Source organism: Lytechinus pictus, chromosome 11 (genome assembly GCF_037042905.1).
Source record: "Lytechinus pictus isolate F3 Inbred chromosome 11, Lp3.0, whole genome shotgun sequence".
Classification (NCBI taxonomy): domain Eukaryota; kingdom Metazoa; phylum Echinodermata; class Echinoidea; order Temnopleuroida; family Toxopneustidae; genus Lytechinus; species Lytechinus pictus.
Genome location: NC_087255.1, coordinates 23,582,461 through 23,608,885, shown reverse-complemented (window position 1 = coordinate 23,608,885; position 26,425 = coordinate 23,582,461). Strand labels below are relative to the sequence as shown.

The following is a 26,425-nucleotide window of genomic DNA, read 5'->3' as shown; positions in this document are numbered from 1 at the left end:
TGCAATCTGGCTTACAAATATAAGTTCGATGTCTGCACATTTAAAAAGCGATATTAGTGCTTAGTTGTTAAGTTCATATGTTTACCAACCAAAATCTTATTCATTATTCAGTGTATACAACATACATCATACTTCAACACAAGAAGGGCATTAGATCATGCTAGTTAACATAGCTCTATCACCAACATTCTTTCTCTACCGTGATTAGGTTGGTTAATATATGAATTAACCTTATCAACCGTTGGTTAGAAATATTCCCACTTGCTGTGCAATATTAGGCAGTGGGTACAAACCAAGCACCCCTCTGTTGGAATGCACCCCCTTAATGACGTCAAGAGAAACTGAGTAGCTTGATTGATGGCAATGTGTAAGATCATCATGATGCCCGGACAGGATGGGCTAGCTACCCCTTTTTTTCCTGCTCCAATTAGACCTTTTCCCCTGTCATTTTCCTCTGTCTTCTTGATAACATGATTTTTTTTGTTATCAGCATAATGGAAATTTAGCCGCTAGGTGTGCTAGTGCAGAGTAAAAAAACTACCGGCAGGACGACAGTGAAAATGAAAACAAATTTGTTGACATTTTTTGTGGCTCATTTTACAGCAAAAGATACAAATTGTATTCTGTTCAAGTCACCCAGAAACCTTCCTCTGTTTTTTATTACTAATATCATGATAGATTTAAGATATTGTATGAAAAATGAAAATTATAACTGGAGATGGCTTCTTGTTGTCTTTAGAAGTAATAATTAGTATTCGTTTTTGTAAAACTATATACCCTCAAACAGCTTAAAAGTTGCTCAGATACTGCAGTACATCTAAACAAATCTCTTTGAGAGGTGTGACTAAATTTGTCATGATGTTGCTATTATGAAGTGAGTTATCACCTCCCTATCTAATACCTGTTTAATAATTACTCCTGTTCTCTTTCTTTTTCTTTCTCGTTTTAACTATTAAAGCTAGGAGGTGGAATTTATTGATATGTTTTTCTTATTCTGCTTTTATGAGAATGTTCATTACATCAGGGGGAATCCCTTTTATGACAAAGTGAAAGAGAGAGAGAAAGAAGGGAGTTGAAAGGAAAGATTAGGAAAGCATAGAAGACAGGTGAAGGGAGGGAGATATATGTGTTGAAGGGGGAGAAGTTTTTCCCAGGGGGGGGGGGGTTGTTTTGCAGGGGGAGAAAAAAATGAGGATTCAGTATTATTAAATAGAGAGGGGGGACCCATATCCAGGTCCAGTTATGGGAAGTTCTCATAATTTGCTTTTCAATATGAAGAATAGCAGATGCCTTTGAAAAATCTCTGTGAAAGTTCCCATATGTTTTGAACTGCCTACTAATCAGGCAATGTTCTCTACAGGGTTATAACAAACAATTTGCTATCATATTGGCAAAATTTATAGGAGTAGATACGGGTAGATTTCCTGATGAGAGAATACCAGGTATTCACAGTTTTCAAGTCTGTCTGAAAGCACCTTTAGTAGGTGATATTCAAGAAACTGTCCATTCGAACTTTTTCTGTGTTCTAATCTCAGGCATAGCAGTAGACAAATATACTTTAGCATTCAGAACTCAAACAAATTTGATACCCTCTATACACCTGTGAACAAATTTGTCTTGTGTCTTATAGTGCAATCAAATTTTGAATCCCATTTTATTTCTTTCTATCCCATTAAGTCACTTTGTCCTTCTCTTATTTTCAATGATTTTTCTTTCTATATTCTAATACATGAAAGGGTGGAAATTTATAGCATTTAAACTTATTTGTTCTCTCCTATCTTTGTAACTTATAATATATGGCAAATAGCCTTGATAAGCCTCTGTGACATTTGGTTACACCCCCATGTCCAGGTTTTCTTTTTTTATTATGAAACTTTCTAATATTTTATCATGTTTACCCTTTGAATTTGGTTTGGTGTGATTTCAATGCTTGTTTTCTTATCTTCTCATTTTAAATATGGAAAGTAAATGAACGAAAGTGAGATAATTGATCATATTTCTTTGCTCTTCTTATTCCAGTTCACGTACTTGCAAAGACCGTGCAGGGCACCAGTACAAGTGAAGGTGGTGGCTTTGACTATGATCAGTCATGGATATGCGCATTGTAAGTATTCTTCATTCATCACTGCACTTTCTTTATCATAAACATTCAGACTATTGTTTGTTTGCAGAATGTAGTCTCTTTCTTTTATTTCTTTCCTATCCAACTATTCTTATATGTCTGTGAACTGCAACCACAGACTGTAACTTGTGAAGAAATTATGAATATTATGAACAATTGTTAACATCGGGCTCACAAGGCAATATTATACCCCTTTCATAAACCCAATAAAACCAAATTATGCGGCTAATAGCAGCATAATTTGGTCGTAAAATCAGAGGAGGACAAGAGTTATCCGCATTATTCTGATGCTGCTATTATCCGCATAATAGCGGCATCGGGACAAGATTTTGAGTTTATGAACGTATTTCCAAATAATGCGGATAATTGCCATGGTGCGGTCACAAGGTCACCCTTTTCCAACACAACCGCATCGGAGGGGGCGTGTCCAGTTGTCATGACGATTATCCGCCTTTTTCAGGACGGGCGCTCGTAAAAATAATGCGGATAATTTTCGGAGTTTGTGAACGCAATTTTTATTGAATTATCCGCATTACTCTTAGGCGGCTAATTGGAGGATAGGTTTTATTGGGTTTATGAAAGGGGTATAACATAGCTCTGAATGGCGTGCCATCTGTGCAGCACATTTTGTACATGTACACATTCATTGAAAACAGCTGTACCTCATCAAATCATTATCAAGGTCGCTCTCTTCCATTTTTCCCCCTGGACCCCTTGATCAATCATCTGGGAGGGGAGAAAGTTCTCTGCAACCAGTTTTTTTACAAGATGGGGGGATTGATGAGGCACGAGGAAGCCTCCCCCCCCCCCCCCCAGTTAATAGTACATGTATGAACTCGGGATTATTCATTACATTTCCTGTATTCACGTTTATGTAGCTTGAAGAGTTCACTATTTTTATTCAGAGGTAAATGCAAAATCTACTTTTAGATATAGGAAGGATTGCAATTCACTTGGCAAAACATATCTGTAATTTTAGATAATGTGATGTCAAGTTTTAAGTATTAGGTTTGGCATTAGTATTTCAAAATTTAATCAGCATTTGTAGAAAGATTAAACAAATGAAAATTGAAGTCACAAAGTCTGGAGAAACAAGGTTTTATTATAAAGAAATCCTGATAAATAATTATTATTAAAATGATATTACATATAAATATTGATCATCCATGAATAAATATCAATTCAATCCGTTATGGGCTTGTTTCATTCATTCGTTCACATCCTTTTGATAACAAGTTGTTTTAATAGGTAACTACATGCAGTCGTGTACAAGCTGCACAATACAGACTGGGCAGTAATATTCAATTCATCCAATAATTTGTCAAAAGCATTTGCACTGAAGAACTCTAATCAAGTTTGAAGGTCATTAGTAATATTGATGGTAGACAGTGATATACAGGACAGTCTATCAGGTAGAAGGTCATGAAGCAATGACTTTGACATTTAAATTAATCTCTACCATACATGTATATTGCTTAATCATAAAAGCTGCATACATGTATCATTGTGTATTGGTGTACTTTTTGTGAATTCTATGTGGTATTGTATCCTTGATTTCTTTCTTTTTAAATAAGATATGTGGCTTTTTTTTAATCATAATTGAAGATATCAGACTTAAAAAACATATTTTGTTTTTCAGGTTAAGAATATTTCCACTAATTTCAACAAATTTGAGAAATACTTAATTCAAACTTTTTTTTAATTCCTGAATCTCCATATTAGATAAATATTAAAGATAGCAAATACAATAAATTTAATAGATATCAGTGATAATAGTATGCCACATCATAGAGTCATGGTTATGAATTTTTTGTACACTACAGGCCAACATGTATACCGCCATGGCTTGGGCAGTACACAATGGTTAGATTAATATGACCTCTATCTATGAGTATGTCTGAATATCTTCTCTCTATGGTACATTTATAGAGTTAGTTTCAGCAAATTGAGGAGCATTATATTCAGGGGCCGATCAAGGATTTACCAAAACGTGGGAGGTGGAGGGGGGAATATTGTTTTTTTACTTGAAAAGCAAACTCATGAGAGCATTTCCCCATTAAAAAAAATTGACAGAAAAGTTTACAAATTTGGCTAGGGAGGCAAGGTCCGCTGCCTCCCCCCTGCATCTGCGCCTGAGCATGTCCCACTCGGCAAAGTACTAAGACTGCCCCTGTGTGTTAATGCTAGTGCAAACAAGTTCAGTTGTAACATCATGTCACAGACGTCTAGATATCTATTGCTTGAGCTATGTGTGATGAGTTAGATTACTTTGACCTATGTTATTATATCTGAAAGCAAATTTTTCTTTCAGTTTATTCACTTAAATTAATTTCTATTTCTTTTCTTATATATTTTTTCTTTTGATTAGTATCTATTGAATTTAACAGAAGCAATGATTATACCTTTTTTAAAGCTTGAATAATGATCATTAAGCTTTCTTCTCCTCTACTTAGGCAAGGTTATTGTAATTTCTATTTTACGTGGTCTTATATCATGATTTCTACTGCATTTACATAAAGAAATCAGTCTCATGTATTCTTCCATTTTTTCTATCATTAACAATTATTCACTTAAATTGATTGGATTAATTTCTACTTTTCTGATATTTTTCTCTTAGTTTCTGTTGTATAGTACCTTTTGTTGAGCTGGCAATTATTCCTTTCAGCTTTAAAGAAAACAAAGTATATGTATGTGACACATTATCATGAAAAAATACCAGTTTTGTCTAGTTATGAAAAAGATTGTCAGGTGTTTGAAAATTAAATCCAAATTCTCCTCAGCAATAGGTTTATTTGAATAAGTAGAGAAAAATCAATCCATTTTAGTGCATTACTGATACTCCAAACAAAATTATATAGAGATATAAGAAACTTCAGAGTTTTCTTTAATTTCACTAAGCAGTTATCACCTGGGTGATATGCAAATGAGGGGTTCAAAATTGATAGAATTTTCTTTTTATAGTTCCATTCCATTACCCCAAACACTAGTTATTCATGAAGTAATCTCCCCATTATGAGATAACTTGAACATTTTAAAACAAGATGTAATTCATGTGTAATTCCCTCTAGTACCATATTGGTTCAGAATAGATATTGATGAATATTTCATTCCATTTTAGCTGCTGGGAGATAGGAGGGTGTTCAATCTATGCAATGTGCTATTAGTCAGAAGTGCGAATGGATGGTTTGGTCCCTTGGCTAACCTGGGAAGAATTTTATGAAACAAATGCACAGTGATTTCCACTGAATATTACAAGCTACCCTGGTACTAAAATCCTTGCATCTGATTGGCTCAGAGCAAATTTATCAGTAAAAATTCACTTATTTTTTGTTTCATGAAAGACTACCCATATGAACTGTATAAGTAGCACTTCCAACCTTTAAACATGCCACATATCGAAGGTTAGCAAATAAATCCAAAAGGGCATATCTTTCTTTTGAGATATTAATATCAAAAGATTTAGTAACAACTACAGATTCTGAAAACAACAAAGCCTTATTCTCGATTCAACTTCTTATTTTCCGTAAAGTGAAAAGGCATTTTACCACATCGTCATGGAGCACTCTAAGTCCCCCCCCCAAAAAAAAAAACACACAAATAAACAAACATAACTCTGAGTAACAACCTTCTGTGTGGTAGGAAATAATAATACATTTTTTTTCTCAAAATCTTTGTTTTTGACTTGGAAGGAAGAAAATAAAAGATAATGCAGAAGTCAATTTCACCATTCTATTTCTATTTTAGAAAGGTGTTAGCACAATTTTCCCAGGTCTCTCTTCCTCTCATGCTCGAAGTGGACTAATTCCCAGGTCATTTACTCCGGCAGATGGGGGCCCGGGTATCAAGTAATATCGCCAAATATATCTCCCTACGTGTGAAATTGGCTCGGAATCCCGTTTCGCGACGTCCCCCGCTCCCATCTACCGGTGGAGCAGTCTGATAAATGACTACTCTTCTTCACTGATTTGCTGTTGGGTCACTAGAGGATAACGAAAAGGGGGCAATTAAGGACCAATTGAATCATTCGATAGCAGGTGCTCCTTACACATGAGATTTCCAAAGCCAATACATCATCTGCACTCTTTAACGTGCGACTAATCGGCATCGAGAAGGGACACAAATTGCCACCGATTTGAACAATTGATCCAGATTTGAAGAATGGGGGGAAATGAAGCATGGTAGCATTGACTTTATTATGGTGAAGATATCTTAAAATTATCATCGCTAGTGGGAAATAGAATATGATGAAATATATTTGGCCATAATGTTTATCTTAATTGCATATTGCCTAGGGTGTTTATGTACTTTTTTGTGGCTACGAAAAAAAGAGGTTTTATTCTGATGAAGATAGCTTAATGGACCATAAAGACTTGCAGAAAATATATGAAATATTGCCCATAACATCCTACTTTAGTTGCCTTGAATAGGATGCATGGGTTATGATTTGGTCTGTACTGAGATTAATAGTCTTAATGATGAAGATAATTTAATGGATTGTAGTGGGTTGTAGAGGAAATAATAAATAAAATATTTTCCCGAATTTTGATTGCCTGTGAAATGATTGGGTTATTTGTATCTATGTTTATGGCTATGAAGATTATAGTCCTGTTATGAAATAAATATCTTAAAGAATTATAGAGTTGAGGAAAATGAAAAATGAAATTGTTCTTCAATTAATAGTTGCCTTTAGGATGCCTAGGTTGTTTTATTTTTATATAAAAAATAATGCAACAATGATGAAAAAAAATTTAGTAGCACAATTTTGGTCATTAATTACATGATCTTTAATTATTAAAAACTAAACCAACCATAGATTTATGAATTTTTAGTAAAAATGAAATTGGCAGAGAAGTTTGTACCTTTTTTGTCTGACCTGTGAGAACAAAAACTTGGGAAACATGTAATGAGATGTGATTGTTACAAATGTGGTCTTAAAAGAGGCAAAGTACGATAGGTGTAACTTTCATGAACAGCTTGATAAAATACCTTTTTAAATCCACCAACTCTATCTCATCTAGCATGTCTAGAGTGTTTCATCACTGGCTCACTACGACGTGTCACTCCCATTATTTACCCCATGAGCACACAACCTCGGCTCGTGTAACACGACATCACTGGGATGGCGACTGACTTGTTTACAGTAGAGATAGCAAATGTGTGAATCCTGCGCCTTTACTTGGTAGGGTGAGAGGATCAGGTGTGTTTGGTGATCAGCATGAGGGTCATTCCTACCCTGACTATATCTGTCTGTGTTGTTCTTCCTCCATGGCTTGCGGCCTTTCAAATCCCTCCGAAATTACTGATCAATAACAATTTCCTTCAACTTCCTTTCAATATGGTGCGACAAGCTCTGAATCATTTTTCATGGTGTTTAGAGATGATGAGAAATGTCACCCTACTGAATGCTACTGAAACATTGCATGCTTCAAATCTCAGAAAAAAAATGAAGTCTAGTGAACAAAGCAATGACAGCATAATGATTTCGCTTGATGTCATGATTCATCATAAATGATGTCATAATAATTTAATTATGATGTCATGAATTTGATTTTGCAACTTTGGACATAACTTTATTTGCACTTCTGTCTTTAGTCACTTGAGCTTTGAATGTGACATTTGGTACACTGTGAAAATGATTTTTGAAATTTCAAGCTTTTTTTAGCATGTCACTCTGAAAATTATATTGTTTAAACTTTAAAGCAGGTTGTTTGAACTTTTAAACAGGTTGTTTAAAAAAGTCAAATAATTGTTTAAAAGTTTAATCACTTGTTGTTAGAGTGACAGGCTTAAACAGCATGCTTTAACTTTTTTTAAACAGCATTCTTACAGTGTAAGAGAGTATAAAAGCCTGCTTAGGCACCTTCTTTGAATAGGGTGTGATAAAATGGTACCATCAGTAGGGTGTCTGGAGAAAAAAATTATTTTTCTTATTTCAAGAAAATATCATATTTTCTTTGTGAATTTGAAGAGAAATGACCTTCAGACTGACAGAAATGTAACATTTTTGAAAAAAATCCAATTATTGGCTGCAAAAAAGAAGAATGAAATTAGGTAAATTTTCAGCATTTCTCTGCCATAGACTGTGTAGTTAAGAAATGGACACACACAAATCCAAATTTTTAGCTTCCGAGAGCTATTATAAATTTATTATTAATGCCAAAAACTTGTCCATAAAGAGTCCAATAGGATTTTTTCTATCTGATGGTATGATTTTTATAAAGATTTGGAAACCAGATCACAATGAAAAATTGCGACAAAGTGAAAAAACTTGTGCAAAACAGAAATTTCATTTTCCCATAGAAAACGCATGGAGAAATTGCAATCTCAACACACACAAAAATAAGGGTTTGCAATTTATCTCTAAATCCTTATTTAAAATGATCATATAAACTTGTCCTTACTGTCAAAAGAAGCCCCTGAATTTTATCTTTCCATACATGCCAAACACAAGTTAATAATCAATTCAGATCACATTTTTCTAGTAGGCTGAACTTCCCCGAAAAAATGTGCCATATTTTCCCCTAAATTAGCCTGTTTTATGCTGACACTTTTCAGTGTGGCTTCAGACACCCTACCATCAGGGACAATTCCCTGGTACTGTAAAAAAATTAAAATTCACCAAAAGCCAGAGTGCATCTTACATTCTGGAGATGACGCTTCAGAAGCTTTATTACATAGTTATAATCTTGAGATGATTCTGATTAGGATAATATGCCAGGGCCCCATCTTACAAAGAGTTACGATTGATCCAATCAATCTTAACTCTATGGAAATCCATCAGTATAATAATTTTTTCTACAGGAAATTAGCACAATGTTTTTTGTAAACAAAGAGAAGCACAGCAAATTTTCAAGAAAACAATAAATGCATGAATATACATAATAGAAAATATTTTGAATAAACATGAATTGATTTTGCTGGCTTTTCATAGTTGCGATTGATCGGATCAATCGCAACTCTTTGTAAGACGGGGCCCAGATCACAAATAGCAGGATAATTTTGGAAACCTCAGGCTGACAGAGATGAATCTAATGACATTTTTTTGTCCTGTTGGAGATCCCTATTACTATCCTGACAGAGAAGCAAGGTTTTCCTTGCAAACCTGGCGGATAACCTTTATTCATGTTAGTGAACTTTACTCTTAACTCTTTACTTTTATCTATCATTTTCATTCAGATGCTTCTTGCCATCAATGCAAAGACGCAAGGTACATGGCCATCGCCAGGCTGAAGCACCCTGACAACAAGGGCTATACAAGCCAAGAGATCCATTACTTCATCTTAGTCATGTCTCCCATACCTATACTTATAATGAATCGCCATTTCTTGACATTTAATCTATTATTTTCCACGCAGATGCTCCTTGCCATCGTTGCAAAGACGCAAGGTGGCCATTGCAAGGCTGAAGCACCCTGCCAACTTGGGACGTACGAGCCAAGAGATCCGTTTCTTCATCCTAGTCCTGGCCCCCATGAGGGAGAAGGGGACCAAGAATGCCCTCGAGACAGCAAGGACGTTTGCAACACTCCTGGCTGACATTGAGTGCAGGCAGAAGCTACTGGAAGTCAGAACAGGTAGATTAAATTCTTTATTGCATGGAACTCTAATCTTACATGTGTACTTGAAACAGAAAATGATCCAATGTCTTTCAGGAGAATGCCTGCATTGATATAGTTCAGACTGGCTATTGATAAAGTGAATCTTCCTTTCCCAACCAAATATAGAGGGACATACTCCCTAATTTTGACCCAGTGCCAACTCTTTCATCACTTGTTTGGCAAAGGTTCAGGGATTCAGGAGTCAGTCCCTTTACATTAGCTTGGGAATGGGAGCTTCCCTCAATCAACAGCCAATCTGGACTAGAATTGATATTGCCTAGGCGAATCCCCCCCTCAAAAAAGTGGGAAAATATCATCTTTTATATGAGGATGGCCATATTCAGATCGGACGCCACACTGGGAGCTCTTGATGCCTTTCCCCCCACAAAGCAGTAATCGGTGCAATTTTAAGTTCTATGCCCCCTTCCCTCCCCCAAAATAATGAATTAATAAATAATAAATAAAGTGGGGACAAAGACTACCTAAACTTAGAATGTAATTCTTTTCCCCACATAGTGTAATATTATATGTGGAGAACCTCTATTTTTAGGATACTACAATGCCTAGCAGTATATTGATATTGAAGACAGGAAGGGTTGCATATTATAAAAGAAGGGCCTCTGGCAACCCTCATACATCATTCTAATCTAGAGTCAAATGGGGACCGACAGGGTTTTGATGAAGTCTTCGTCAAGAGAGGATTTCGTTTTCTCAAAGGGTATCGCTAGGAAAAGAGACACAGTAATTATATCTTGGGGCTGTTTTACAGATAGTTTAAGTGTGACTTAAAGTCCTGCTTAATCACCATTGTGCACATCATATTTGATCCATAATGTCGTTGATTAATATGTGGCAGAGCATGTCCCCTACTGTTAAATGTGGTCATGCGGTGTATACAATGCCCAATCAAGAATCATTTTAAGTAACAAGTACATTCTTTGTGAGACACCCCTTGGTAGCAACTTGTTTGCTTTTGTGACAAAATTATAAATCTCCAGTTTTTATTATTTCAGTTTATACTAGAAGTAAAGTGCCTTCATGTAAGCACTGGCTAATGTAGCTACATGGCACTAGTTCAGTTCAAAATGAAAAAATGCTATGTATGGGCCCCGCTGCATGAAATTTTACCCCTGTAGCAACTTGGTAACCAGTAGCATACGCAGGATTTTTTAAAGGGGAGGGGGTTCAAGCTGAATGAAATGTTGACAACCCCCCCCCCCAAAAAAAAGGTCTTCACCACCAAATTTAGGTCGTTCCTACCCAAAAAAAATTGACAAGCAAAAAAAATAATAAAAATTTAGGGGGGGGGGTTGAACCCCTTTAACAACCCCCAAGGTACATCACTGTTGGTAACTACCATTGTTACAATGCTACATAGCTAATCAGAATTTAAAAAAAATCAGGGAATTGAATAGCAAAGTTACTTTAATCATCAGACCCTGGGACTCTAGTAACAAAGCTTTTTAGTTGTGAAGTTGCCGAGTAGTTTTAGTGGTTTAAGTATTGCTTTGTTCAATCAGCTGTCGAGGATTGCATGTCTTCTTCATCTTCAAAGACTGACTCTAGGCAGACAGATAGTCTCTCTGTTCCTTCTAATCCTTCCGTACCAGAGACTGACATTGAAGCAGGTCAGCTAGCCTTTCACAACCTCAGTTCTAACATTGGTTCTAGAATTGAAGAGCTTTGTCTCAAATGTGATTAATCTCAATCTGAAACAAAAGTCTTAAACAAGTGGGAGAAAAAAATGTTCAAAGTGAAGAGTTTCATCTCATATGCAATTTAAAAAAGGGGTTTGAAACAAAGAATGCTCGAAATTGAGGATTTGTTTCAAATTGGCAAATCTAAGTATATAACCAAGAAGATTCAAAATTAAATTGTGATGATTTTGAGTCTGAAACCAAGAACATTATTGAAGAACCCTGTCTCAAATGCAATAGATTTGAGTCTGAAGCCAGTAAGACTCTTGAAGATATGATAAATTTGAGTCTGAAAACCTAAAATTCTCAAAGTCAAGAGCTTCAGCTCAACTATAATGAATTGTAGATTAAAACCAAAGTCTGATACTCAAAACCAAAAACTAAAGTCTGAAACAACAGTGTTCATATTGGAAAGCATAAAAGCTCAAATTTGATAATTCTGAGCTTAAAATAGATCTCCTTAAACTATCATCTTTGCCCTAAATGTGCTTACTCTTGAGTCTGAAACCAAGATTGCTCAAATTGGAGATCTTTACTCAAATTTGATAGATCTGAGTCTTTAACAGAACATTCAGAACTAAAAGGTTTCTCCTGAACGTGATAAATCTTAGTCTGCAACAAAGAATGCTCAAATTGAGGAGCTCTTTCGGGAGTGTTCTGAACCTGAGTTTGAAATCTAGAACAATCACACTAAAGACCTTTAAGTCTTTGAGTTGAAACCAAATCCACTCAATTTGAATAGCTTTGTCTTAAATGTGATAATACCTGGTAATAAGAAGTAGAATATAGTGTACAAATAAAAAACAACGTTTTCAAGTAGTATTTCTTTTAATGTTGAAAATTGCATTTTTATTGAAATACCGATATGCTACAACAAAGTTTAATTATATTTTTCCTTGTGAAGGATAGGATGGATTATTTGGGAAATAGGGCAATTTTCATTTACATATAGATATTCTGATGCAGATTGTTTGTGGAGGAATTGAGGAAAGGGGTATGTGTGTAGGTCTTATGTTCAGGGGGGGGTACTCTTTTACTTGTTTTTCTCCTCCTTCCCATCTCTCCCTCCCCCTCCCCAAAATCACCACAGTTGATGACTGATTCAAATGATCAAAAGTAACCCTTTCAGATTATGAAAAATTTATGGTCAATGATCATGGCATTCAAATTGATTTGTAATGTGGCCAGATATTATAGTGGCTGGTTCTGAATTATCTTTTGGAACACATATATATTTTATCTTGTACATTTATAACAAGAAATAATGATACTTCCATTTCATACAACAAAATGTATTTGGCCAAAGCTATTACTTGAGACAGAATTATCCACCATTTGCGATAAAGCTCTTCAAATGACTTGTTCTATTTCCCAGAAAATTTGGGTAATTTACTGTTCCTTGTTTTGAAAGTTTTCCAGCAAAACTTTTTTGCGGTCAGTTCTGTGTACTAACTTGATGCCAGCAACTCTTGTCCTAACAGAGTATCAGGAAACTTCCTCAAAGCTAAATCCATTTTCATCTGTTACTCTACAAGTCTATTTCTTTCACAAAATTGATTAAATCCTGAAGTAATTGTTACTTTGGTAGAATATTCCGAACTTTTCGCATTTACCACGGGGAAACTATACAACACACCGATTCCTTTGAAAATGCAAGTCAAATCACAATGGAGAGCTGAGAGTCTTTTGTTGAAAGTTGGTTAACCGGGACAGAAAAGGAATCTCTTGACTCTGGACAACATAATTGCAATTGTTCGTCCGGTGCAAATCTTCGGACGATCTGTTGTCCCAGTCCACCAACTTTTGACAAAAGCCTTTCAGCTCTCCATTGCGATTTTAATTGCATTTTCAAAAGAATCAATGCATTGTAGAGCGTTTCCCTTTAGTAAATGCGAAAACTCCCTAATATGTCTTTAAGACTATCAAATCTGAAAGTATTGATGTGGCCATGATAGGCCTTTAAAGTGGTATTCCAAGCTGAAAGTGATAACATCTCGAATAAGCAACACAATGCAACAATTAAAACACTGAAAATTCCATCAAAGTCTCATAGACAAAGATGGAGTTATTGAATTTTTTAGTATGACAATACATTATAAAATGCTGAAGAGTAAATGGGGAGATGACATCATCAGCTTGCTCCGTGCATATTAATGAGGACAGATAGATCCGTTTCACCAAAATAATGCAATCTTTGTGAAACGTCATAACTTATTCCTTGTTTAAGTTTTGATGAAATGTTCATTGGTTCATTTCTCTGATTTTACTAATCTGTTACAAATCACATAATTTTCAGCCTGGAGTGTACATTTAGGTCTGATAATGGCATATTCAAGGAAAAAGGATTGAACAATAATTATTTTTTAAATCATTCTGAAGTATTCACTGTCATTCACTTTTATTGTTTCTTTTTTAGGCAAGTGTATAAAACATTAATGAGGAATGAGCCTCAAGCTATATCAGGCGTAACATATGAAGTCAAAACTAGAGTAATAGATAACATGATGAAGATTTTGATGAAGGAACTCAATCCATTTATCATTTGGCCTCTGATTTATATTATATCAACTCGTATTTTTGGATCATAAAATATTTGCAGTTGTAACTAAGACTGTTGAACTGAAGGGCTACTAGACCCTGGCTTCGATCGGCATGTGTTTTCCATGTTTTTGTTTTTTTCTTTTCTTGTTTTGCTTATTTCCTACATTTATTTTCTTAATGTTTATGACAGTCATGTGTTTTCTTTTTGATGCATAAGGATTACTAGACCTTGGTTTCTTTGGACATGTGTTTTTCACTTTCCACGTTTGTGTTTGATCCATGTTATGCCTGTATTAACCTTGTTGACGTCTCTGCATTCATTGTCGTTATTTATGTACATGACAAACCTTTTTTTTTCTAACCTAAGGGGCACTTGACCTTGGCATCTTTGAGTATGTGTTTTCATTGTTCTCGGTATTTTTATATTTTTCATCCATGTTTTATTATAATTTTTTGCTTATTTAAATTATTTAATCATAAAACTTTTTGCTTTTTAACATATAATACTTGTGTTAATGCTGAATTATCTAAGCCAAAAAAACTTGAAATAAATACGACTAAGGATTTACACAATATTCTACTTTATAAAGAGAACTGTTGCATGAGCATCAAATAGAATGTAATCTACAATGCTTGCATAGATGTTTTACTGATTATTATTCTCTTTTAACCTACATGTAGAAAACTTGTGTTAATATTTAATCATGATGTCATTCTCTTTTAACCTAGAATTCTTGCACTTCTCTCTTTAATCTTAATACAATTTTCTTCAAATTTGAATCTGTTTTTTATTTCAGAGGAAGAATTTAAACAGATGCTTCATCAGCATGCCAAAGATCTTGCCATCCAGCAGAGCTACCCACCAAGACACTCACGTACCTCCAGGCCTAGCGTAGGACCCTTCGACAATTTCAATGAAGTAAGTAACATACACCAATACTTAATTTGATAATAAATGAAACTATGCAACAATTATACCGTGCTTGATACAAATGTTTCCTAGTGCTGAATATGAGGTAACAAGTCAAGAGTCTGTGTCATGTCTTTTTACAGGAATTCTACTAAGAAGGGCTATATAGGTGCTTTGGGTCTTGTCATAGCAGCTTTCCCACACAGTAAAAACGCTGTTTAAGATTTTATACAACGCTGTTTACTAAATGAACCTTACAGTATTTGTTTAACCGTTCAAACAATCATGTTTAATTTATTGAAGATTAGATATTGAAAATTAAACTTTGTTGCTTAAGATTTAAACACTTGTTTAAACTGTTTAAACAATTACTGTAAGGTTCATATAGTAAACAGCGTTGTATAATTTTTGTTTACTGTGCACATTCTCCATTATTTTGTTTATGCTCAAATGTCAGGATTTGGTAAAGATGGCAGGAATCCTGGCACAGGAATCCTGCGAGAAAGACTTGGCTGTGACTTTTGACAAAGTATCTTATTATTCCTGCTTTCGCATGGTTGCACATTTTAGCATTTCAAGGAATAAACTCCTGGGTACCCATTTACCTCACCTGGGTCAAGTGTGGCAATTGTAGATCAATGCCTTTTCATAAGACATAATTGAATCTGGATATGTCTATAGTTCGGAGACATATCCACAACACCTCTTTACCTCGACTTGCTGGTATGGCTAGAATTCATTCAATGATAATTTTTAAGAGTTTAATTGGAATGTACTTTTTTTGTTGCAAAAAGGGGGGGGGGGGATTTCATTCCTCTGCAACAGTCTTTGATTCCCTCTCATATCCCATTGACTTAAACACAAAAATGTTGCTGAAAGACTTTATTTATCAGTTTAACGCATCATTGGTGATGGCATTCTGATGCGTGAAGCCCGCTCGTAACTCTTGATATTCTTTCATTAACTGGATAATAGATTTCAGGTGACTAGCGCTCGTTGATGAAAACAGGTTGTCATCCTTTCCTATCTGGTCCATCTATTATGGAAGATAAGCCGTTTCTTCAGATAAGCATGTCCCCCGCATTCCAGTAGAAGATAAAGTTATATACAGCTCGCAATGACAGGGTTCCCACAGTCATGGAAAATTTTGTGGTCATGGAAAGTCAGGGAATTTGGAAAATTTGTGAAAAGTCATGGTATTACATTTACCTCTTGGCTATGGCAGCTTTCCAGTTTGTCGTGTCTCGCAACTCTCATACTCTGCTATTATAATTGGTGTTCATGATTTCCATTTTCCCCAGATTTTTTTTGCCATCCAAAATTCTACATTCCCGGGAAGTCATGGAAAGCAACAATTTAGTCATGGAAAAGTCATGGAATTGTGTTTTCAAATTTCTGTGGGAACCCTGAATGAAATTGGCATATAGTATCTTGTTGCTTATTTGTGCAACTTATGGGTTAAGGATGATTTTTTGAATAAAAATTCATTTACAGTTTAAAATGTATTAACGATTTGAATGAATACAAGGCCTTTGAAGGCAACGGCTTTGGATGCCCTATTGCTTGGCCTTAATTTCCTTTCATTGGTCTTAGAGAGTTTTTTTCCCCCTTTTCATTAATGAATTTTGGTAATATGAAAATGTGCTCTTTTGAAAAGTGGACTTGCCCTAATAAATTAAGGCCTGATGTGAATGTGATCAGTGATCACAAAAGAGTTAGAAAAGAATGCTGGACATTATTCAATGACACAAACTACTGCCATTTATCACATTTTATAATTCAGGTGCGATGGTCAGGGATGCTATACCTTTCTAAAATTGACTCAATTCTACTAGGAGTCAAATGCACTGCATGCAGAATACATTCATGGGGCAATGCACAAATATTCAGTCCAATCATTTTAATTTTTGTAGGGAAGATGGGGATCACCTTTTGAATGTAACAGCATCTGAATAGAAATCCTCTGCAATGGGCCTTTTAATTATAATATCCCTCCTAACATAAAAACAGTTTGAATGCTCTCAATGATTATCTCCCCCTTTTGCACACAACTAACTTTTTTCTTTCCCGGTGCATTTTTAACAAACAGCTACTGTATGGTGCTACATACTCAGAAGGAGAAGTATTTATTTCTAAAACTACATTTCGGATTTCCCTTTGAGTGTGTGGCCATAAATTAGCATTGAAGCATGAAAGTGACTGGCTGGAGATGAGCAGTGTTTTATGCATAGGCTTTCTCCCCTCTCTTCCTTTAGAAGTATTGCCTTTAGTCCCATGTGTGTACATATGGATACATGAGAGCCCTACTCATGAGGCCCCACTATCACAGTGAGTGCCTATACTCATCACTTTGGCTTCCTCTTGTAATGTAGAGATCGCTTTGTGCTCTTCTTCTCTTTACAATTTTTCTCTATTCTCTTTTTATTCCAATCACAGTGAGCGATCACCATCTCTTGCGTCCTCTTGTCATAAAGTTTGCTCCCTCCCTTCTCGCCCCTCTCTTCATCTCTCACTCTCTTTTCCTTACTCTCCAGGGGCCCGTCTTACAAAGAGTTGCAATTGATCTGATCAATCGCAACTATGGAAAGCCAGCAAAGTCAACATATAAAATGCATGTTTGCTTTTAAAAAATTCTAGATATGAATGTATATCCATAAATTCATTTATTTCGTGACAACTTGGTGTGTTCTCCTTTGTTTACAAAGGACATTTTGCAAATTTCCTGTAGAAAAAATTATGACACTGATGGATTTTTATAGAGTTATGATTGATTGGATCAATCGAAACTCTTTGTAAGACGGTCTCGCTTTCCTTTTATGTTCACTTATATTTTTTTCTTTGTATATATTGTACTCTTCTTCACACTGCCCTCTTCTACTTTATCTCCAGTTCTCCTTTGATCTTGTCCTGCTTGCTTGATATTCCCCCCTTAAAACCCCTTTCTTTCTTTTTTGTGTGTTTTATCCGTCTTATTCTTTACTGCCCTGGCGCAGGCCTCGCGTATGTAGTTGTAAAGTTTTACTCTCATGCTTTATGGCATTTGAGCACGTTATGCAGAAAGACGCTCGCCATTTACGCAAATGTGTGACTGTAGCATTTAAGTAGCACCAACACTTCTGGAGTCCAGAATACTGATGATGACCATTTTGAATCAATATATGAGTGTATATTCTATTTGCTCACACTCTCCATCCGCAAAGAGCATGACATTTTGTAAATGTCATTGTTTGCGACATCTTATTTCCTTTCTGCATTTACACTCTTTGAGTCCCGTAACACAACACTTAACTGCAGGTCTGATATAGGTGCTCGATTACATTGGTCATTATGTGCAATCAAGCAAACAAATCAACTTTACGATTGATCACTGTGCTTTGTGTTACATGCCCCTATAGTGACACGACATTTGATCCTGTGACAATTGCTCTGGTCTTAATATCTCAGAAGATATAGGATTAGAGTTAGGATTGTAATAGAGTGTTTGGTTCAGAATAATGTAAAGATTAGGATTAGGGTTTATTTAGTTTTGGAGGTTAGGTTTTATGTTTCGCTTAATGTGCAGATTTTCCATCGAAGCAATTGTCGCCGAAGCATATGTCATGGAACCACCCCTATACTGAGACTGTTGATTTGTTACCCCCCCCCCCAAAAAAAAAAAAAAAAAGTTTAATGTGAGCCTTGTGAGCAAAAAAGGGTTAGGGGAAATACATGGACATGTGTTTGCTTGAATATCATGTATAAAAAAATAAGTAAATAAAGAGGAAAGGATGGAGAAAGAGGGAAAGCAGAGAGAGGGGATGAAGAGAGCAAAAGAAAGCAAGAATGAGAGAGGGAGATAGAGGGGAAGGCCAGAGAAAAGAGCAATGGAGAGGAAGGGATAAAATAATTTTCAAAACTAGTCCCTGAATAATGATTGACAATATCAATTCCAATCCTGAGATTAAACATCCTTTCTTCATTATTACTTTAACAAAAAATAATATCTTTGTATGATGTCGCTATGCTATCCGAATTATGCTTTAAGATGTTATATTTAATCTTCAAACAGTATTTGCTTATTTGAATAGCTTGTCCATGTAAACAAGACATCTTATAGAGATAGGTTTACAAAGATAGGTTAGAAAGTCTAAGCTATATTTATTTAGCCAACAGATTGTGGGAAAATGAAGCTATAATGAAATTATTGTATTTGTAAACCAGAGGGACATCTTTAAGGCATTTTTCTAACAAAATTATTCCTGTTTTGGTAAAATAGTTTGCGGAAAGTGAGAAATTTGCCCATAGGAAAATGAGGCACTTAACATCATTTGACTCAATTCCTCCTGGAATTATTTTCTATTCAAATAGTTTTGACAAAGGTATGAATTGCTTGTATATATGTACTTCGAAGGAGTGTCATTTGGTCTGATATACATTCATATTTATATGCTTCTCGCTCTGAAGTCAATATTTACTTATGCTAGAAATTTGCTTTTGTTCAAATTTGATTAGCTTGACTAATGGTATGATTGATTTTATTTGGGTCAGCCTGAAAGTTAGAATATTTCTTCTCATTTGTATGAAAGCAAAGTGCAGTTCTAGCATATTCATAATCTTATTAATGTATTGTGTCAATCATGATTAAGGCAGAATTGTTAAGATGAAAATTGTAATTGTCCTCTAAACTTCTTCTTTTATCTCCCTCTCCTCTCCAGGGCGGTAGCAGTCACAAATGTTGTATAGGGCAGGGCCTGACGTCGGACCTGAAGAGGAGGCTCCCTCATTACTGGAGTGACTTTCGTGATGGGGTCATAGGTCATAAGACGTTACAGAAGGTCATATCCACGACATTGTTCCTTTACTTTGCCTGTATCCTTCCATCCATAGCATTCGGAGTACTCAACGACAAGAACACCCATGGTTTGATCGGTGAGTTGAAGTAGCAATTCAGGTTGATTTTTATTTGGATTGCAATAAGGAGCCACTTTGTTTTCTAAATGGATTTTTTAATATTTTTTTTAATAGCATTTTGCTTGACATGATAATTGTGCAAAAATTACGCACCGTTAAGGGGAGAGGGTGTTTCACGAAGAGATTTCAGTGCGACTTAGAGTCATGCTTAAATGCCGATGATATTTAACAAGCATTCTTGTTGATTAATACACGGTAGAGCTTATTCTTTCAGCATGGTCTGACCAATGCTGTGATGCCTTCTATACCACATGCAACTCGGAATGTCAGCATAATTCTAAGTCGCACTTAAATCTTAGTGAAACACCTCCCAGATTCCTGTAATGCAAAGCCTAGTGATTTTCGGGGGCTCCTCTTTTATCTTCCAAGGCTCCTTTCACCATTTTGGGGGCAAAATCGTCCAGAGCCCCTGTGTAAGCTTTCCCCTGGTGCTGCTTTTAGGAGCACAACGCATGGATCTGAGAATTAATGGAACAAGCATCATGAAAGTATGTGCTTAAAGTTTCTGACATTGTCAGAGTTCACTTGTTGAGCGTGCATGAAACCAAGCTGAGCCCATAGCTTCCCATCATGGCCTGCGGAGTGTTTCATTGATCACCTCAGTGATTTTCATTGACCAATTCATTCTGAACCAATCAGGTATAAGGATTTCTGTAGCTTATAACAGTTGTCAGTGAAAATCCTTCCTATATGTTTCATGAAATGCCCCCGATGTATCGTGTGCAATTGCCATGACGGTTGCTTCCTTCTTGACTGATGTATTGAAATGATAGAAGCAAAATCTACTCGGTCCAGACTATTTAAGCGAGGCCCAAAAGTAGAAGTACTGAAAAGCTTCAGATTTTTTACAGAGCTACATGTATTTTGTTCAACTTGGCAAGGCAAGGAAACTTGATCATGTGAAATAACCTCTCTGATAATTTGGAATGAGCAAAGAATATTAAGGGAGGCAAAAAATGAAAATTAAATTGATTGAAAGATATTTGATTTTGGAAGAAAAAAAATAGTGTGGCATGAGGGGGTTTGTATGCAAGGATAAATAGGAATGGATTTTATATGAATTTACCTGCCTTGATCTTTAGAGAGAAGTTGTAGAAATTTTATTTTTTATTTTTTAATCTAGATGTGAAAAAGGTGATCATCTCACAGACGATGTGTGGCATCTTCTTCTCATTGTTTGGAGGCCAGCCCCTTATAGTGATGCTGACTACCGCTCCGCTTGCCCTTTACATCAAGAGTAAGTACTTCTGCTTTTATTCTCGGTGACTTGAGTAACCATGGATTGTGGTGTCAGATGTGGTGAGAGTGATTATGGCAGTGGTGGTGGTTGTAGTGGTGGTGGTGGTGGTGGTGTTGATGATGAGTGGTAGTGGTGATATCGTGATGGTGGTAATGGTGAGTGTAGTGATAATGGTGGTGATTGTCGTGATGGTTAAGGTTGTTTGAATGATGGTGGTGGTCGTGGTGATGATGTTAGTTGGTGTGGTTTATATCACAATATGTGAACATAACATTAATAAAAATGTTGCTGAACTTTGTTGCAACATGTATGAAGAAATCTAAAGAGTAAAATTCATGTTGGATTGTTCACTACGTTTTACAACATTAAAAAAGTGCAGCATCAATTTAGTAAAATCAATGAGAAACTGTACGTGACAAACTAAGAATAGATTGTAGTTTTGTGAGAAATTCAGTATATCGACAAAACACCTCGTAGCTTGAAGTGACAAAAGAGAAGTCATTTCCTGTCATCAAATATCACTCTTTAGTTGTATTATTTTAGAATAACCCGTGATGTGTGGATCCCATTTGGGGCCTTCAACATTAATATAATTGACTTCACCAATCAATAAGAATGTTTTGGTTGAAATGAAAATTGAGGAAATGAAAATTGATTTGTATGACAGACAAGTTTTTCAAAGGTTTACTCTAAAAACAAAGCCTCCTTCCCACTTGAATTTAGTCTTTTGTATGGAAATCAATTGTTATTCCAAATATAGAACGACACAATGACTATAATGAAATGTACTTATTGGTATTCTGTTTATGTCCTTTCTTGGGATGCTATTTATAACATTCAAAAGAGGAGGAAAGGTTGTTTCCTATATTGTTTTTTTTTTCCATAAAAGGAGAAAATTAATATTTTTTGTGTGAGAGCCATATTTCCTGCTCAAAATTGATTCCAGGGTGGAGGGAGGGGGGTATTTGAACATTCCAAAAAAATAATTCACCTTCTGCCCCATGTGTTTCTATGTTATATAATTAAAGACTTCAGACACTTATCGACTTTCCTCTTATTATGGACACAACCCTCTTAATGAATGTGCTGATATTTTGTTCAATTTAAAAAAATTACAAGCAGTCAACAATGTTTGTTCTCCATAAACTGAATGTACAGTGTAGCACATCACAAGATTCATCACAAGCAACATCATTATTAAACAAGCTTCTTTCTTCAACGCTTTTAATGAAGATTTTGATAGCTTTCATGAAATATGCATCGATTTAGAGCAGCCTGCTAAAACCAAGTCCCACAAGATTACACATTCCCTTTAACCAAAGAATATTGACATTGAAACTAAAGTATAGCTGTAACTTGTCATATCCTCTCCATCATGTCACGCTGCAATCAACTCATCGCAACAGCTCAGGCATCTCAAGAATGCCTTATGGCATGTCAGTTTCACTGAGCTGTTGATAGTTTACAAACATCTTCATTAAAGCCTTGAAAAATAAGGACAATGTCAATGTTGCATGAATAGGTTCTCGTCTTACATGCTATCTGGACATTCATCTCAAAGTGATGGCAGATAGTGCTCCGAGATGTGGGTCATTTATACCTGAAACGGAATTGCATATCTTCCCTTTGATAACAAAGTGAATGAATCTATCCCACCCCTAAATATTATTTAGTCCATAATGGGATGTGATAATTAAAAACTAAAAATTGGTAGAATAGTGAAGCTGTTAACACCACAGAAAATATGTAGTATGTTTATTGTTTATCACGAATAATATGACCTTATAAAAGATTTTAAAAAACAAATTGATAAATTGATGAATTTCTAAATTTTGATATTTTTTCAAGGGTGTTGGGATACTGACACATTTTCAATGAGTAATCATTTACCAAGTGAATAAATCCTATTTTAACACTCAAGCACTAAGATGCTGTTCTTGTAATTGTTATTAATCTTTCAGTTGTTCTCTGTGCACACAGGAAGCGGTGTCTTACATCAAAAGCTTATTTCCGCATGGTCGGGAAAAGACTGAAGGGGTACTTTAAGTGTTTAGATGGACAGATTGAGGACAAGCCTCCCAAGTGAAGTAGGCATAGAATAATGTAGAGTCCCCAGTACCTTGTTCAATAGGATGAATTCAACTTTTAAAGTTAAATGTGACAAACATAAGGCCTCATATGTGATCTTGTAAGCAAATATAAACATTTGCCCAGTAGAAACATGTTGGATTTTCTGAAAAGAAAATGTTTTGCCTTAAATATTTTGGAAAAAAATCACTGTTTAGATTTAAAGCATTCCATTTAAAGTTTGAAATCAGGTAAACCAAACTAGTTTAGTGATGAGAATTTTGTCTTTTATTTAAAATTCATATTTGAAATTTTGCTATTCTGTTTTCATTCTGGTTTTCTAAAATAATACCTGTGGTTTCAGAAAACATCAGCATTTTGTCCATGTTCCTTCAATTGTCTATTTGGTCTTCAAGTTGATAATAATCTGGAATATTTTTTTAGCAAATACACATTTCAACTACAAGATACTGTAATAGAAACTTTTATGCAATGGGGCAAAACGTGACCTACCTTTAAAGGTTGTGCATGTTAAATCAATTGCCTTGCTGTAATGAATGCATGTGGGCCTCTATTGCCAGACCTTGCTGTGTGCTTGATTCGAACAGGGTAAAAAACAAGAAAAACAACGGAGAAAGTGGAAAAGGGCAAGGAAAAGATTGATGTTTGATGTGAGAAAGTGATTTAGATCTGACAGGTACTATTCATGATTAAAAAGAGTTAAAGGTCAATTTAAGAAGCTGTAAACTAATCAAATGACACAACATTGATCTTATCTTGTTAGAAACTCAAGTTGATATATATGCCAGATCACTTTGATGCTTACACCATTAAAACACAGGATATCAAAGTTATCAGCTGTCTTTTTATTTTAATAATAGGTCAGAAAATCTGTGGAGTCACTCATGCATTGGCACCATATATTCCATTCGCTCATAAAATTTCTCATAACTGGATAGCTTTTATGCATCAGAACCTTGATTTAGAAGGTTTTCACTCACCCTGTTGGTGATCAATTGCTAGAAATCTGGTTTTTCACTAAATCACTGTTATCTTCAGTAGATATGGACTTAGCAGATGTCCAGCCATTGTGAGAAAGGGTCAGTTCAGTTCCTTCCCATTTATCAAGATGACCATAGATGCTCCTGCACTTGATTGCACTCTCAATATGGTCAGAATATTCTTGGAGGAGTGGTATATAATACTCATGGGCAATATCCCAATGCCTGTTATCTGCGCAATGCATAATAATGATGTGATGATGATATAGGTAGCACTCATTACAACAGGTTAATGTTTGCCTGCTTTACAGATATACTCCAGTATGACTCACTGGCCTGTATTCTGAAGTCGGGTTTAACTTAAACTCAGGTTTAAAGTTGTGGTTTAAGTATGGACAGCCAGTTGTTACATAATCACTAACAGTAGAGATATCAAACTTCAGCTCATTCGGCTCTCAAATCATTCATAATTGTGTAGGAAGTATGAGTAGATGATTGTCTTCACTGTCGATGAATCAGGAAAGAGCACAGTAAACATAAGAAACATACAACTTAATAAAAAATTTGATACTTTTTGCTGTCCATACTTAAACCACAACTTTAAACCTGAGTTTAAGTTAAACCCGACTTCAGAATACGGGCCACTCAGTTTATGGAATGAGGGTTTGAGCTATGTTTTAAACAAAAACCTTTTTTTTGGGGGGGGGGTGGGGTGGGGAATGGATTGGTCCATTTATGTCTGGATGTACAGTGTCATAGCTAGTATGGCTGGAAATTGCAAATGTAAGCATTCCTTATTAAGGAAATTTGAGAAGTAGAATTTTTACTTCTTTGCTGCTTTTTATTTTTTTTGCAGAGTTCAGTTCTGGGCAGTGTTTCCTTTCCAAAGGTTTAATACGTTTCCCTCTGTTGAATTTCAAAACAAGCATTTTTTGTGTGTCTGAATAGGGTGTTTGACGTAAGTAGTGTCATATTACCCCATTCCACCACTTGTCTCTCATCTCTGATGCATACCCATCAAGCTTCAGTGTGAAAATTTCCAGAATGAGGATTTTGACCTTGATATTTCTAGTGATACATAAAATATTTATACTAAATTATTGCTCTAAATTGATGTAGCCTCCTTTAGAGCAGTTTTTAACCTTCACACTTTCTCATTTGATATAACTAGCTACTGTTTATGAGAATTCCTCTGTCATTACCACCGCATTGCTGTACTTGTGAGTTCTACATCATTGATATGTCTCATGTTCATTATTTATTCTCTTCTTCTCTATAGTCATTTCTGCCTGTTTTTTTTTTTTTTTTGTCTGCCATTCTCTCCCCTCATCTCCCTCTCTTTTTCTGTATTATCTCTTTTCAATTTTTCTCTCATCTCTTTCTCTTGCTTCTCTCATTTTCTCCTCTTAGTTCCTCTCTCCTTTACCCCTTTTATCCCCTCCCTATTTTCTTTCTCCTTTTGGTCTTATTGTTATTTTCTTTTATCTCTTTTCTTTTCCCCCTCTCTCTCCTTTCACAATATCTTCCCCCCCCCCCCTTTCAATAGTTTTTACTTGTTTATACCTTCTTAACTTTCTTTCTTCTCCTTTTTACCCAGCTCGTGTAGTTACATTTCAAATATCTTCTTTTGCTATGGCTATCCATCTCTTTCTTGAATTTCTCCCCCCCCCCCCCATGCCTCTTCCCTCTACCCTTTGACCTGTCTCTCTTCCACCTATGCCCCATCCCCCATCACTTTCCCTCTAGTCAGTATCACCTCCTCTGTCAATCCATATATTTTCCATTCTCTATGTCCCTTCCCTTTACTTCAGCACATTCTCATACCAAAAAAAATGTTTTATCTGTTATTTCTCCTTTCCTTTCTTTAAGTGCCTCCTTCCTTCCCCCTTCGACTCATCTCTCACATCAACCCATACTCCTTTTCCACTTTCCTCCCCCCCCCCTCATCTTCACCCCCCCCCCAATCATGTCTCTCTCTCTCTCTCTGTCCCACCTGTGCCCCTCTCCCGTGCACCCGCCTCCCCCATCACCTTCCCTATTTACTATAGCAACACCTCAAGAGCAAATCGCTTGATCTTCTTTTAGCGCACTCCGTGCCACATTTCATTAGCAGACCACATGTATGCGTGATCACATGTCTCTTCATGTAAGATACACTCCAACACTTCCCGTGGAACGCATCCCTTTACCATGCATCAAACAAACACCCCCTATGCCACAGTCGCACCAACAAGATACACTCCACACCGCTCAAAATTTTTACATTGTTTCCAATGGCTTTTGATCGGTCAGTCTCATTG

At 35.8% G+C, this 26,425-nt stretch overlaps 1 protein-coding gene across 1 annotated transcript in view; it reads left to right on the top strand.

Annotated features, from left to right (window-relative positions):
* Positions 1 to 357: 357 nt before the first annotated feature.
* The window catches only part of LOC129271998 (solute carrier family 4 member 11-like), a 44,317-nt gene continuing 18,249 nt past the window's right edge, over positions 358 to 26,425 (top strand). Inside the window, exons 1-7 of the mRNA XM_064107062.1 lie at positions 358 to 367; positions 2,020 to 2,104; positions 9,478 to 9,695; positions 11,240 to 11,347; positions 14,755 to 14,876; positions 19,562 to 19,775; positions 20,941 to 21,054. Coding sequence (XP_063963132.1) covers positions 358 to 367; positions 2,020 to 2,104; positions 9,478 to 9,695; positions 11,240 to 11,347; positions 14,755 to 14,876; positions 19,562 to 19,775; positions 20,941 to 21,054 — 871 coding nt within the window. The remainder of the gene's footprint in view (positions 368 to 2,019; positions 2,105 to 9,477; positions 9,696 to 11,239; positions 11,348 to 14,754; positions 14,877 to 19,561; positions 19,776 to 20,940; positions 21,055 to 26,425) is intronic.